Source organism: Trachemys scripta, chromosome 6, assembly GCF_013100865.1.
Source record: "Trachemys scripta elegans isolate TJP31775 chromosome 6, CAS_Tse_1.0, whole genome shotgun sequence".
NCBI classification, from domain to species: domain Eukaryota; kingdom Metazoa; phylum Chordata; order Testudines; family Emydidae; genus Trachemys; species Trachemys scripta.
Window position 1 is genome coordinate 58364437 of NC_048303.1, and position 15279 is coordinate 58379715.

General features: G+C 40.5%; 1 protein-coding gene across 1 annotated transcript in view; it reads left to right on the forward strand.

Moving 5' to 3' along the window:
- Positions 1-15279, forward strand: part of LOC117879235 — a 142189-nt gene that overhangs the window by 71126 nt on the left and 55784 nt on the right. Inside the window, exon 4 of the mRNA XM_034774273.1 lies at positions 12001-12231. Coding sequence (XP_034630164.1) covers positions 12001-12231 — 231 coding nt within the window. The remainder of the gene's footprint in view (positions 1-12000; positions 12232-15279) is intronic.

Below are 15279 nucleotides of genomic sequence, written 5' to 3' on the forward strand. Positions count from 1 at the left end.
TAGCCTTGAAGGAAGAGGATGAGCTATTTGAACTTGATGCAGAACACTTGTGGCCCTTTCCTTTGAAGAGTTTTGAGGTGGGGGCAGTTACATGACTGGAGTACCAGGGAGAGAAGAACATTTTAGCAGGAGTACTTTGTATAGATTGAACAGAGATGAGGTGGCAAGAATGGAGCCAGAGAGGAAGAATTTAGTGATGAGGTGAAAGAGAGCCAAGGTATGAATCAGGCTTTTAACAGTGGAGACAGAGAGATGTTAAAGTGGAAGCAGCAAATGGATTTCCTGAGAGCTTGGTATTGTGTGGAAAGAATTTAAAAGCACAGATTTTGGGAAATAGAATGGAAGTGCCAATGTAGGGAAGAGGAGAGAATTTTAGAGAAAAAGAAAGTCAGTGTTTAGCATATTTCCTTGAGAAGCAGATGAAAGTCAAGACTAGAGAGAAGAAAGATCAGAGTGGTAATAAATCTGTCCCTGAGCTGTTGCCTGACTCTACATTTCACGCAGCTCTCATTTTGCTTTAGTGAAGGACCTCATTGTGCACTGTAGATATTCTTACATAATTTGATAAATTATGTACCTACAAGAAAGAACAAAAAGAAGTTCCATTCAGTGCTGAATAATAGTGATCTATCTATGCAACAATAAAGTCTGAACTAATTGCATTTGTCATTTTACATAAGTCTACATTTTTGTCAAATCTCTGAAGAAATATTCTCACACATGTGCTAAGAATTGGAGGAAGACACTATAAATTATTTCTACAAGTGCTGTAAAATGCAAATATAACAAATGTCCCATTTCATTTCTTTATTCTGTGAGAGTATAACTTGTTTTATTGGGTATGCTTTAATTACTTCAGGATGTTCACTTTGTTCTTGTAATATGAAAATCATTAGACTCATGATGTTGAGATATAGATGCTTTCTCATGCATTGTATCCAGCAGCCCAGAGAGTCTAGTGAGATTAGGCTACATCCACAAAGGCAACTCTTCTTAATACATCCTTTTAAATCCTTTTCCCATTGTAGTCCCAGTATTATTCTTCTGTTTGCTACAGAGGCAGCTCTCTGGCACTGTCTCCCAGAAGAGAAGCTTTCCCTTTACTTCATTTTAGGATTTATAGCCTCAGGAAGGAGGCAAAAACTAGTGTAGTTTTGTAATGGAGACTGTTCCCTAGAGCAACTCTCTCCTGTATATCTGCTTTTTTCAATCTCTCTCCATGGGTTTTCCTGCAGACAGCAATCAAAACTACAGACTTTCTTTGAACTACCAGCAATGGTGGAAGTGGCACTTCCAGCTGTAGTCTACTCATGAGCCTTCAGCAGTACTGGCCTTGTTTTTAAACAGAAGAAGCCAGACATCCTTGTCTCGCAGGAAACCGATGTAAGCAGAGTCAGGATGAACTCTAAGCTCTACCCTGATATCTGGTGGTGAATTATGACGAGTGTGGAAAAGAACTCCAGGGGCTGATCTTGTTTGCATAGGCACACCCACTCGCCTGGCATGAAACAGCAACTCAAAGTGGTTACTTTGGCTGGTGTGGGATCCCCAGTTTTCTCTGTTGTTGGGGCAGGAAGAATAAAGTTTTGTTACCCTGATTCTGTGAATCAAGGCCAGTGGAACTGTTGTATGACAGAAGGACTGAGTGAGTCCTTCACCATTACCTAAGTAGCACTTGCTTGACAAGGGGCATGTGTTACAAAGCCCAGTGAATGGAGAGAGGACGGGGACAGGTATTTGTACCTGATGGTATGGGCCCCCTCTGAGGGTTTGAAACACCAATTGCACTACCTCCTCTCTCCACAGTTGAATGTCAGAGCTAATTTTGATTCCATTAGGAGTCTAGTTACAGGCTGCTGAGCTGAATTCACTTTGGGCCAATGGTGCACTAGCACTGGGGCTCCCCTACTATGAGCTGAAATTGCTAAGAGCTGAAATCACCAAAAGAGCTAAAGTTACTAAGAGCTGAGATCACTGAGTGCTGTTAACTAGTGGAGGAGCCTGAAGCTATATTGCTAAGCAGCTGGTGGAACAATTTGTGGGGACGACTGGAGGAGCAGCGAGTGGCGCGGAGCCTTGCGGGGCCAGTTGGAGCGGCCCAAGGAACGGCGAGCAGAGCTGTTTGCGGGGACGGCTAGAACGGCTCAGAGGGCGGAGCGGAGCAGCTTGTAGAGCAGAGCAGTTTGTGGGACGGCAGGAAGTGGACTGGCTCGTGGTGAAGGCTGTGGCGGAACCCTACAGAGAGACGGCCAGCTGGCCTGGGATCACGTAAGGTGCCCCTTAACACCCTGCGTGCCCCCCTTTTACTCTGGGGCTGCACTGACCAGGGACAGAGACTTTGGGGTCTGTTGGACTTTTGGGACTTTGGGTGGTTGCTGGACCCAAGAGACTTTGGGGGTGTTGGACTTTGGGGACTCTGGGTGATTTTTGGGTTGCTGGATTCAAGAACCAAAGGGAAAGGACACAGCCCAATTTGCTGGGGTGGGTTTTTTGCTCATGGTTTGTGTTATGAATTCTGTTTGTGGTGTTTTTCCAATTTAATGCTGATGTCGTTTACCTCACGTTATTAAACATTTTCTGTTACACGCAGACTCCGTGCTTGCGAGAGGGGAAGTATTGCCTCTTAGAGGCACCCAGGGGGGTGGTATGTAATTGTCCCAGGTCACTGGGTGGGGGCTCGAGCCGGTTTTGCATTGCGTTATTGAAACGGAACCCCTAGATACAGAACCCGGCCCTTGTTGCTGCCAACTTAGATGGGCCGAAGGGTTACACCAGCTCCCTCTTGGAGCATGGTAGCTGAGGGGACAGAAGAACATAGGCCTAGCAAGGAAATGTCTCCCGTCTATTGGCATCATGCATATTGGTGTTGATCTTACCAGGTGGCACAGGTACAATCTCCTCCCCTACAGCAGATTCTCAGACAGCTAATCCAACACACCAGTGCTGTTGCCTTCCCCATTTACATAGCTTCCTGACTTTTGGTTCCTCCATTTCACTTCCTCTTTCTTGAGAAGCAGAGAAAGTGGGAGAAGCAAAGTTGAAACATCTCTTAAACCGGAGACATACAGGCACTGTTTTTTTCATTGTAAAGCTCTTTTCATCAGCAATAGGGGGAACTGATATAGCAAGGAGGAGTATGTCAAAGCCTCTTTCTTAGACCATCTTTTCCTCTTGTTTCACTTAAGAAATCATTTTGAGGGAGTGCTTGGACACCACAATAACAGGTGCAGTATGTGACCCTAGACAGAGCCTGAGGATTCTATTAGGACTATTCTAGTATCTCTCTATCTTCCTTGTTTTCCTTCCCAAAGGAAAAGGAAGACAAAAAGCATTTGAGAATAATGAAAAAACTAGCATTCTTTTAAATCTTATCTCCACAGGGGGGAATTTCATAATCTGATTCCTTTCTGTATCCTGAGAGAGTCCATGAATCCAAACAAACTGGACAGATTTATTCTGTATAGTTATAGTGATTTCAAAACCCTGAAAACAAAATCCTCAGACATGCCCAAATAAGAATCCTCTTAAAATTAAACCCCCTATAGTGGTGAGCACTGAGCTGGCTGCCTCCATCCTGGAGCCCTTGGAATTAATTCCTTCTAAAATTACACTAGAATTTGCCCAGAAAGACTGGCTCGGGAGAAAATAAAATCAGTGAAATTAATATCGGATTAAATTATGAAAATTAAGGAAATAGATCAAATTATGCTTAAAATGATGTAATATTTCAAAAGCTAAAAGGCCCAGATTTTCCCCTGAGACTACCCCGTCTACTCTACCCACTCCACCCCCACTCAAAACACCAAAACCAACAAAAAGCCCAGCAACGACGAAAGATCACATCAACAAGTTAGCATTTTGTTCCTTCTTTCCTCCCCTTTTCCAGGTTTTTCTTCTGTGTGCTACCTTTCTTTAGTACCTCTGAACTGAGAGATTAAGGATGAAATCCTGGCCCATGGAAGTCATTGACAAACTTCTATTGATTATCATGGGGCTAGAATTTCACACATAGAATATAAGAGTATTTTATTAGTCTTCACATACTGGAATATCTGTTAGTGCAGAGGGCCTTTTCTTTCTCTTCTACTGACTGCTGTGTTTATGCAATTGAGTTGATATTTTAATGTTTGTTATTTTTAAATGTTTCATTTATGGGTTGTGACACTGCAGGCTGTTTTATTAGGAGGTTTTAGTGATTGGTTTTCACAGCAAAGCTTGCAAAAATTAGTGTCATTATGTGCTTAATTTGCGTATGTGGTTTCTGTGAATGTGCATGAAAGTCGGGTTTTTCATGAGCAGCAGCCACTTAGTTGCACAGCTGGTCATTTATACTTGCAAATACCTAATTTGGATGCATAAAATTACTGCAGTTGTGCCTGACTTTTTGAAACTCTCATTAGTATCTCTGGACAGAGGAATATTTCATTGTGAGAAAACACACAAGTCAGAACACTTCTGTCATAAAAGTGTCAGAAAAAAATCATTACACATTGAAAGTATTTAAACTTTACATCATATCAGCATATAAATATGTGTTAGTAGTATTCTAATAATTAACATACGAAGTACATTATAACAGAATTCCTGTGCTGTGAAGTGTTTAAAACAATATATTTTCAGATGTGTTGGCAACATGAAGTTGAGTATACATATCCAAAGTAGCTTAAATAAAGATGTTGAGAAAACATCCCAGCATGTATTTTTAAAACTGCAGAATTATGGATGAGCAACTCTAGATAAAATGAGACCATATCGTAGTCTTGTAATGAGTTTTTCCCCAAGAAACTAAAATGATGTAAGGAAAACAGAAAAACTCTAAAATTCTAATGGCTCAAATTCATTACAATGATTTACATGTGTAATTTGCAAAATAAATAAATATCTATAATTTATGTGCTGCATTAATATTTACAATCAACTGGAATGTGAAGAAACAAACCCCATTTTGTGTGAGAGTTTTAAAATATTGCATAAAGAATCTTTTCTGATCTAATTTGTTGCTTTGTAGAGTTGAGGTGATATAGCTTACCTATTTAAATGATTTGGAGTGGGATATATAAATATTTATATCTATATAATTATAGCACACTATTATCTTGCCTGTTGCAGAAAACTTGAGTGATTGACAGATATGGAAAATGTATTTATTGAAATCTGATATAAAAATCTTGTTTCCAAAGTCACTTTTTTATTAAGTCTGAAATAACTACCCTCTGAGTGTTGGAATGGAAAGTGTAGGAAAAAATACAGATTATATGATGCTGACATGTAAAAGAAGAAAAGGGCATTTCTAACTTCCATTGTGTGTCAAGGGTGTGACCTTTTGAATCTGAACTGAAACAAATTGGCAATGACCGCTTCTGATTTTCACTGATCTCACTTGAAAAACATTATTGCAAATTGTATCTCAGTAGAAGTGCTTTTCATGATGAATTATTCATTAAAATCTCTTCATCACGTAGAGCACCTGCTGAGAAGGTTTTGCATTGCATATTAATGTATATGCAACAAGTCCTGCAATTAAACCTTCAGTATGAAAATTCACTTTGCTTAGATAATCAGTTTATAATGCACCATGCTAAGAGCAATGACAAATATGTATTTGCATTCTTGGAGCTTTAAACATTTTTAATTAATGCTTGAAAAGGTCACATCCCAGGATCTTATAGATAGTTACTGTGAGCCATTTGTGAAAGATGTAAATAATAGTCTAATAATAGTAACTTTTCCCCTTTATTTTGGTTAGTTCTTTAATTTATATCTCACCATTGTATTGATTGTTCAGCACGTACTTTCTATTTAGAAAACTGTACTTTGAAGTTTATAAAGGAGAGTGATTCTGTTGACTGGTGTTGATACCACTCTGTATCCAGCAGAAATGTGCATCTGCTGCTGTCTGATGTACCTGTTATGTCCTGACAGTTCATTAATTTAAATGCAATGTGAATAAAAAGGATCTCTAATATCATCCATGTGAATTAATGGATGTTATGTGTACAAATAGTCTTGAATACTTGTTTGCAGTATTCTCTCAGCTTTAGTCAATATCAAATGTCTTTGAGCCAGAGGTTGGTAACTCCATCATTGTTAGATGCTTTTTAATAACTGAACTGTTTGGCATCAAAGTGTGTTTTATCCCTCTCCCTTTGTGACTTTCTCCCACTCTTGTCTTCTTGCTTTCTTCCATGCAATCCCCGTAGCTGAACCCTGCTCTGCTCTGTCTGTCTGTTGTGCCTAGGAGCCCTAGTCATGGACCAGGATCCCATTGTTATGCTTCAATTTTCTCTTATGTTAAGTCCCACCTGAAAACTTACTCCAAAATGCTATAATCATTAGTCCTCTCTACAGAGAAGTATTAACCAATTAGATGACTGAAATTTTTTCCTCCTTCCTTAAAGGCAAACATATACAGGTAAAGTTGTGGCATTAACAAGATGTTTTCAAAACTTCACTGTTGGATCACAGTTTCTCATAATATCTTATTGTTCATCCCTATGCTTTATGCATACATTGTTTATTTAAATTGTAAGCTGTTTGGGGCATACGTGCCTGAAAGCACCTTGCACCTTGTTGGTAAATAGTAATTATCTTTCTCTGTGTATTATTAAAGATTGCTAGTAATGCTTTCTTTAAGCATAACATCATTAATATGCAAATACACACTTGCATCTCAGTTGTAAAAGGCCAACCAGTCTCTGTGCTTAGCTTAAAGATAAGTAGAAAACGTCAAATTAAGTTCAAGGTATATTTATAAGAACTGCACAGAATGATTATTCACTTGTCAGAGATGCAAATAGTGTTCATTGATCAGCAATTAACAGCATTTGAAGTAATGTGGTGAAATATACATAAAAAAATCTCACTAAAGGGTGTGGGCTTCAACTGTGCAACCAAATGAGTCTCTTGTGGTTCAGCAAGTCTAAGAAGAAGTCTTTAAAAAGTAGGAGCTGGGGTTTGGCTCTGATTGTAGTGCTAGATGGTGAGTTCATTACTTTCTTGCACTTTTTTTTTCATTTCTGGTGGTTTCATATTATAGTAGATGGCCTCATCTAAAGAAAAGACAGACAAGTATCTGAACTAACACTGACGGATATCACTTCAAAGGCCTCTTGAAAATTCTTCTGTGACACTAATCAAAGCAGGTTTGAGTTAGCTAACCTTTTCCTGCTGGTTTGGTAATCAGAAGTGAATGCGTTGGGTGGATGATGCATTTATGTAGCAATATAAAATCTTTGTTGTTCTTTATTGTATACGAGGAGATTTTGGCAAATCAGTAAAGTGCCTGAAACCACTATGGCTTATTGTTAAAAGCAGCCTATTCAGCAGGAGGGGAGGAAGGTTTGGGGTGCCACAGAAAGGACAGCTTGACCCAACATCCTTCCTAATAAGAGTTGTGTTAAAGTTGCTGATACATGCATTTTAGGAAAGCATGTGCCCCAGGAATGTCTATTGGGCTCTCAAGGCTACAAACTCTGGAAAAACCCAGACCTGGTTAATCAGTAATCAGAAGGAACCTCTTGCTTCACCATTGAAACTGCTTAATTAACAAGTTTTCTTTAAGGGACATGTCATTCTATTACTAATGTATAAATAAGGGGGAAAAGTTTGAGATAGTTGGACTCTTTTTGGACTCTCCCTCTGAATACATCTTGCGGTCCCCACCGGCAGATGGAAGATTTGGCCACTGGAAGCCTGCCGCTTTGTCACTCGAAAGCCACACTCAGCTTTGGTAATTATCAAGAGTTGGGGGTGTTTTACTAACCTGTTGCGGACGTGTGTAAGTGCTTGAGACTGAGTAACTTTTAGCTTTAAGTAAAAGCAGTGTTGTGTTGTCTTGTTTGTGCCAGCCATCTATCGGTCGAACGGCCGTGTCTCCCCTGATTTATTTCCTAACACCACCTTGCACAGTGTAAAAGTTACCAAAAGCTTTGGGTTAAAAAAAAAACCCGGGTAACAATTGCATACATTGTTCTTAGACTTTTAAATGTTAGAGTTATAGTCTTTAATGCTCTTTTGCGTATAAAGGAGCTGCTAACTCAGGAGTAAACAATTATCAAATCTGATATTGTATTAGATGCAAAAATGAACCATGCTAAAAAGAGATCCTTTAATGTGACGTTCTCATAACTGTCCAGAATATACTGACTTCAAAACAATTTTTTTTAAACTAAAATAAAAAAGCCACTGTTTACAAAAATGGTCAGCAAATGCTGCAACAAACTAACAATTGGTTAACTTGTATGGCAGGATTGTCAAATACATGGTACAAATGAGACTTAGGCTATGTCTATGTTGCCCCGCAGTTCAGACTATGTGAGGTGGAGGTGTGTGAATGTGCACCAAAGTGCTGTGCTATACCTCCTCCATGGGGACACTGCGGGCTCAAATGATAAGGTTCCTAGTTTGGATGAATGTAGTCCTGTTTAAAGAGGACTGTGTTAACAGGAAGTGGGAACCTTCTAGTTTGCATCAGCAGAGTCCACTCAGGGGAGTTAGAGCAGAGCACTGTGCACAGCTAGTCACATCCCTGTAGCCTGAATTACAGGGCAGTATAGACAAGCCCTTAGGAATGTAATGGCCATCCTTCAATGTGCCAAAATTTACATTTACTGTATAAATGGTAAACTCATCAATATACACTATAGCAGGAAATTTACACACAGTGAAGCTTCAATTTTTCACCTATTCTGGTCTATGTGTGCTGAAAATAGGCCACAATCTCTGATGTTCCATTTTTATGGTAGGAGATATAGTATATTTTTATGTTCCTGTGAAACATTGTTTCTTCTCATATAGAAGTAGAGCATGGGCTTCCCTCACTCCTTCCTCTCCTCTTCCTCCCTGCCCCACCCCCGCTCCCGGCCTCGGTGGCCTTTTAATTAAGACTGCAAAGTTGGTCTATTTGGTGTGGACCTCTGATGATTTGTTAAATAGTTACATGTGTTTCATACAGAATTGTAAAGCTCAATAACTTTTTCCCGAGGACATGAAGCAAATACCCTAAGACACATGAGATCCAATTCTCATTATTCCAGTGTTTCAGAAGAGATTTTTTTTCATTTTGTTGTGATTTTAAGAAGGAAATTTTATGCTGTAAAGTACATAGGAATGGAGAGTCTTCTGGAGTGGGGGAAAAATTTCTATGGAAACCTGTCGAAAACCTGTTGGGAAGTAAGGAATTAAAAACAGATGTCTAATAAATCCATTGGGCTAGAGAATCTAAACCATTTAGAAAACTACCCAAGAGGATCCCCAGAAAGCTCATTTTAAAATTTTGTCTTCAGTAAATAAGATCTTCAGCTTGTGTAAATCTGCAACTTTAATGAAGCAATTCTCATTTACACCAGTTGAGGATCTAGCCCAATATGTGTAAATAGAATGGCAAAGAATCCCTGCTGTTGCTAAGAAATGATGGCTGTGAGCTACTTTTTGTGCACCCCGATCTTGTACTGGTGATGCACTTCCAGTATAAGCTGAAGTAGTTCTAACTAGTGACAGCTGCCAACAGGCTTAAAGAACAGGAGTACTTGTGGCACCTTAGGGACTAACAAATTTATTTCAGCATAAGCTTTCGTGGGCTACAGCTCACTTCTTCAGATGCATAGAGTGAAACACACAAGGTGCCACAAGTACTCCTGTTCTTTTTGCGGATACAGACTAACACGGCTGCTACTTTGAAACCTGTCAACAGGCTTAAGGAACTGATATGCAGCAGTGGCTCAGCTGGGTATTGGAAGACCTGCCTTTGCCCCCTTCTCCCTGGTCAGGAATCACCAAGCTGGCTTTATGCCACTGGAACATTTCCCTATGCTGGAGTGATCCTCAAGTAGGGTGAGCAGATAGCAAGTGAGAAAAATCAGGATGGGGGTGGGGGGCTAATAGGCGCCTATGTAAGATAAAGCCCCTAATATTAGGACTATCCATATAAATCAGGACATCTGGTCACTGTATCCTCAGGGTATGTGTCTACACTGCAGTTAACCTGTGGCTGGCCTGTGCCAGCTGACTTGGGCTCATGGGACTTGGGCTTCGAGGCTGTTTAATTGAGGTGAAGACATTTGGGCCTGAGTCCCTTAGCCTGCGTCAGTTGGCATGGGCAGCTGTGGGTGTCTAATTGCAATGTAGACATACCCTTAGAGGCCTGGTCTATTCCTGAAAGATAAGTTGACCAAGTGACATCATTCATGGGTGCGAAAAATTAAGCCACTCTAAGCCCTGGTATAGCACTGCTAGGTCGAGAAAAGAGTTCTGCCACTGACCTACCTTCTGCCTCTTGGAATGGTGGAAAACCCCTTTCCACTGCTGTAGCAAGTGCCTATACTACCATGCTACAGTAGTGTAGCTGCAGTGTGGAAACTGGGCTGCTGTAGTGCGTGTAGTATAGACATAGCCTCACTCTCACAATCAGCTACACCAGCTTTAGAGCTGTTTTGTGCCAGTAGGGGAGTGCAAAGCAGGCACAGCACTGAATATAGCCCCTTATCATGTGTGGTGAAATTTAGAATTATATCACTACATTCATAAGTTTGGTAATGATTTTTCAATCAGTTAACACTGCCCCAGATCCTTCATTTTTCTGTATAATGTAGCTCTAGTGCACTGCTGAAAACAGGTGGGCTTAACACCTAATGTAGTTTCACTGTGCCACAGACTACACAGGCCTTTGCTTCTACACTGGGCATGGGGCTGTTACTGAGTTCGCTCTGGGGCAGGTGACTAACTGATGAAGCACCATCAAATGTTCATTATCCCCGCTGGGAATTGAGCAATCACTTGAGCAAATAGGCAGGATCCAAGTGTGCAGCTTCTTCAGAAAAGTAGTTAACTTCCATTGGGTCTGATGTAACTTTCCTTTCAGTCAGCGCTAACCATTAGTGTTCATGGCAAGCGGGTTTGACCTCATAAGGCATGTGGAAAATGCCAAGCAATCTCTAGCAAAATGCTAGAACATTTTGCACCAAAGTAGAATCTGAACAATAAGTCTTCATTTTGATTGTGAATCTAGTAGCACAGCTCTCTCTTACAAGCTTTTTTGCTTTGTGGTAAGAATCCAAAAGTAAGCTAAATTTCTGTTGGTGATGACTGCTGTGTGTCTCTTAGTGAAATGGAAGAGCAATATCTTAGTAGATTAAAATACTGAATTATATGGGACACATCAAATGAGTATTTACAACCAAGAAAAACAGATATGAATACAATTTTATTAAGGAGATGAAATATAATTTATAAGCAAATGCTCATATTTTAAGATAAGTTTTAAATCAGAGTGTGTTTGTATTGTGAGTTATTGTAAATGTAAATGGTTTCTGTTTTAAATTTGGGAAGCATGCTATACTTGTTTTGGTGTGTCTGGTGGTGATGTTACATGATTGCACATTTCCTTTCTCATTTACCTTTTAAGTGTGTGTTCCTTTCATGGAGTTTGCTTCAGAATAAGTTCTCGATTTTTAAAATGATCTCTTGTTAGTAAAAGAAAACATGCTGTTCAATAAATTGAGTGTCCAGCTGGCTAAAGGTTTAAACAGGAAAAGGACATAAGAAGATTCTGTGGTAGGTATAAGATAAACATGCTCTTGTTTATGCTTTGTTGATTCCCTGATTGTTTAGAAGTTTGAATTTTTTTTTATACTAGCTTTGGGCTGTTCTTTAGAAAAACCAAACAATCAGCCCAATCTATATGACGGCTTTGATCTTTGTTTTCATATTTGTTGTAAGAGGCTAAAAGTCTGGCAATTTGTTGTATTTCGTGCTTTGTCAGATCATACCCCCTCAACACATGTTATCCACAGATGGTTTGGAGGGGAGAAAAAGAAAAGGCAGAATGCCTAGAGTTTGACATCTCCAATAAATTCCCAGGAGACTGTTTTATAAATGTCAGCATATTTGTGGTGGTTCATGCAGGTGCTTATACAGGACTTGTGGCCTTTCACCTAGCATAATTAACTTCCTTTTATTTCACAATGTTTACCATTTCTTTCCTTAACCTTTTTGTTTTTACAGAGTGCTCTGGAAGGAAAACTCAGCAAGTTGCTCAAACACCTGCTTGCCATGAGGCAAACACTGAGCTTCATACTTGCCCCAGGACAGGAGTCCTGTGAGAAAGCTCATCAGATACTACCAACTGTTGTTTATGCTAGATTGCTAAATCATGTGACTAGATGTCATCAATCTCTGGAGGAATGCTGCAGCGACTTGCTTGTTTTGACACTTATTGTACCATCTGCACCGTGGGTGAGTTACAAGTCAAGGCTTCGTATTTTTAAATTCACTCATAAAAACATGCTATTTTAGAAGGTTTCCGCATTTTTCATGGTTTTGTATTATGTTTATTACTTTCAGGTGTGTATGTCCTGCATACATCCATGGGGTCGGAGAGTAGTGTTTCTGTGCATTTCAGATAATTAAGTTCAGCAAAGTTTGATTGTAATTTAAGTTATTTATCAACATAAAATACTGTGCAATTTTTTGTCCATATTAAGCTATACAAAAGTAATTTTGCTGATGAACAAGGGTGCCTGAATGTGTTTAGTGGAGGAATGTAGAAAAAAAGAAAAATCATTCTTGGAACATTACTGATCCACAAGTTTAATAATGGAGTATTGAGCTTATCATCTCCTAGGTCATAGAATCATAGAATATCAGAGTTGGAAGGGACCTCAAGAGGTCATCTAGTCCAACCCCCTGCTCAAAGCAGGACCAATTCCCAGCTAAATCACCCCAGCCAGGGCTTTGTCAAGCCGGGCCTTAAAAACCTCCAAGGAAGGAGACTCCACCACCTCCCTAGGTAACGCATTCCAGTGTTTCACCACCCTCCTAGTGAAATAGTTTTTCCTGATATCCAACCTGGACCTCCCCCACTGCAACTTGAGACCATTGCTCCTTGTTCTGTCATCTGCCACCACTGAGAACAGCCGAGCTCCATCCTCTTTGGAACCCCCCTTCAGGTAGTTGAAGGCTGCTATCAAATCCCCCCTCATTCTTCTCTTCTGGAGACTAAACAATCCCAGTTCTCTCAGCCTCTCCTCATAAGTCATGTGCTCCAGACCCCTAATCATTTTTGTTGCCCTCCGTTGGACTCTTTCCAATTTTTCCACATCCTTCTTGTAGTGTGGGGTCCAAAACTGGACACAGTATTCCAGATGAGGCCTCACCAATGTCGAATAAAGGGGAACGATCACGTTCCTCGATCTGCTGGCAATGCCCCTACTTATACAGCCCAAAATGCCGTTAGCCTTCTTGGCAACAAGAGCACACTGTTGACTCATATCCAGCTTCTCGTCCACTGTGACCCCTAGGTCCTTTTCAGCAGAACTGCTACCTAGCCATTCGGTCCCTAGTCTGTAGCAGTGCATGGGATTCTTCCGTCCTAAGTGCAGGACTCTGCACTTGTCCTTGTTGAACCTCATCAGGTTTTTTTCTGCCCAATCCTCTAATTTGTCTAGGTCCCTCTGTATCCGATCCCTACCCTCTAGTGTATCTACCACGCCTCCTAGTTTAGTGTCATCTGCAAACTTGCTGAGAGTGCAGTCCACACCATCCTCCAGATCATTAATAAAGATATTAAACAAAACCGGCCCCAGGACCGACCCTTGGGGCACTCCACTTGAAACCGGCTGCCAACTAGACACGGAGCCATTGATCACTACCCGTTGAGCCCGACGATCTAGCCAGCTTTCTATCCACCTTACAGTCCATTCATCCAGCCCATACTTCTTTAACTTGGTGGCAAGAATACTGTGGGAGACCGTATCAAAAGCTTTGCTAAAGTCAAGAAATAACACATCCACTGCTTTCCCCTCATCCACAGAGCCAGTTATCTCATCATAGAAGGCAATTAGGTTAGTCAGGCACGACTTCCCCTTCGTGAATCCATGCTGACTGTTCCTGATCACTTTCCTCTCCTCTAAATGTTTCATAATTGATTCCTTGAGGACCTGCTCCATGATTTTTTCCAGGGACTGAGGTGAGGCTGACTGGCCTGTAGTTCCCCGGATCCTCCTTCTTCCCTTTTTTAAAGATGGGCACTACATTAGCCTTTTTCCAGTCATCTGGGACCTCCCCCGATCGCCAGGAGTTTTCAAAAATAATGGCTAATGGCTCTGCAATCTCACCCGCCAACTCTTTTAGCACCCTCGGATGCAGCGCATCCGGCCCCATGGACTTGTGCACGTCCAGTTTTTCTAAATAGTCCTGAACCACTTCTTTCTCCACAGAGGGTTGGTCACCTTCTCCCCATGCTGTACTGCCCAGTGCAGCAATCTGGGAGCTGACCTTGTGCGTGAAGACAGAGGCAAAAAAATCATTGAGTACAGAGGCAAAAAAATCATTGAGGTCACTGATGCAAAGCTAGCCCCACTCAGAAATGACCAACCATGACTATCTCTTGGCTGTTTTGCTTGGTGATCCTTATGAAATAAGTTGGTGGTCTCAGGCTAATTCCTGGTAGATAGAGATATCTATCATAAACACTGACGTTTGGCATGCTTGTGGGGCGTCTTTGTAGAGAAGGCAAGGTTTGAATGTGCCATGGATATTTATCTACCTTTGTACCCAGAAAAAAGGGTTTTAGGAATGCTTGCAGGACATTTTGGGAAAGTTTGCACTTTGCTTGCACTTGCAATATTTAATTTGTGGGTAAATAGCAATCTCCAAGGCTGTCTATTTGGCATTTTTCATGTGTATGAAAGTTGATTAAAGTGAACCACAGGCCCAGGAACCATCTAAAAATCAATGATTGTTGGACCATACACATGTGCTGCTGAAGATCTGAAGATTAGGGTTGACCAAAACCAGCAAACACATTTTTCAGCATCTCTGTCTTTATCTATGGAACTTGCTAAGTGGCGAGAATTAACAATTTAAAAATGAATATTAATTAAAATGTTTTCTAAACCCACTTCATTTTCCTGGTCTAGGCAGGGCCTTGGTGTGAGGTTATAAAAGGGATTGTTGTTTCTGTCACCTCCAGTTACTTTCTTACTACTGTAGCAATCATTCTCATTAGCTGCTTCATAGGACAATTTAGTCCCTCTGCATTTAAAGCGTTTAGAGAAGAATATACATAATGGAATGATATAAACATGAGATTGGGATTGTTGTATTATTAACAGTTTGGTGAAACCACAAATGATTAGTGCACTGTATAACTGGAAAGGCAGAAGTCGTCCTTTCTCACGTATAAAGCTCCAGCTTTTAGCATTGCAGAGCCACTAATATATGAATCAGATTTTAAAGCTGTGATATTTTGATGTCTAGAAAAGCTGTCACTAGTACACAACT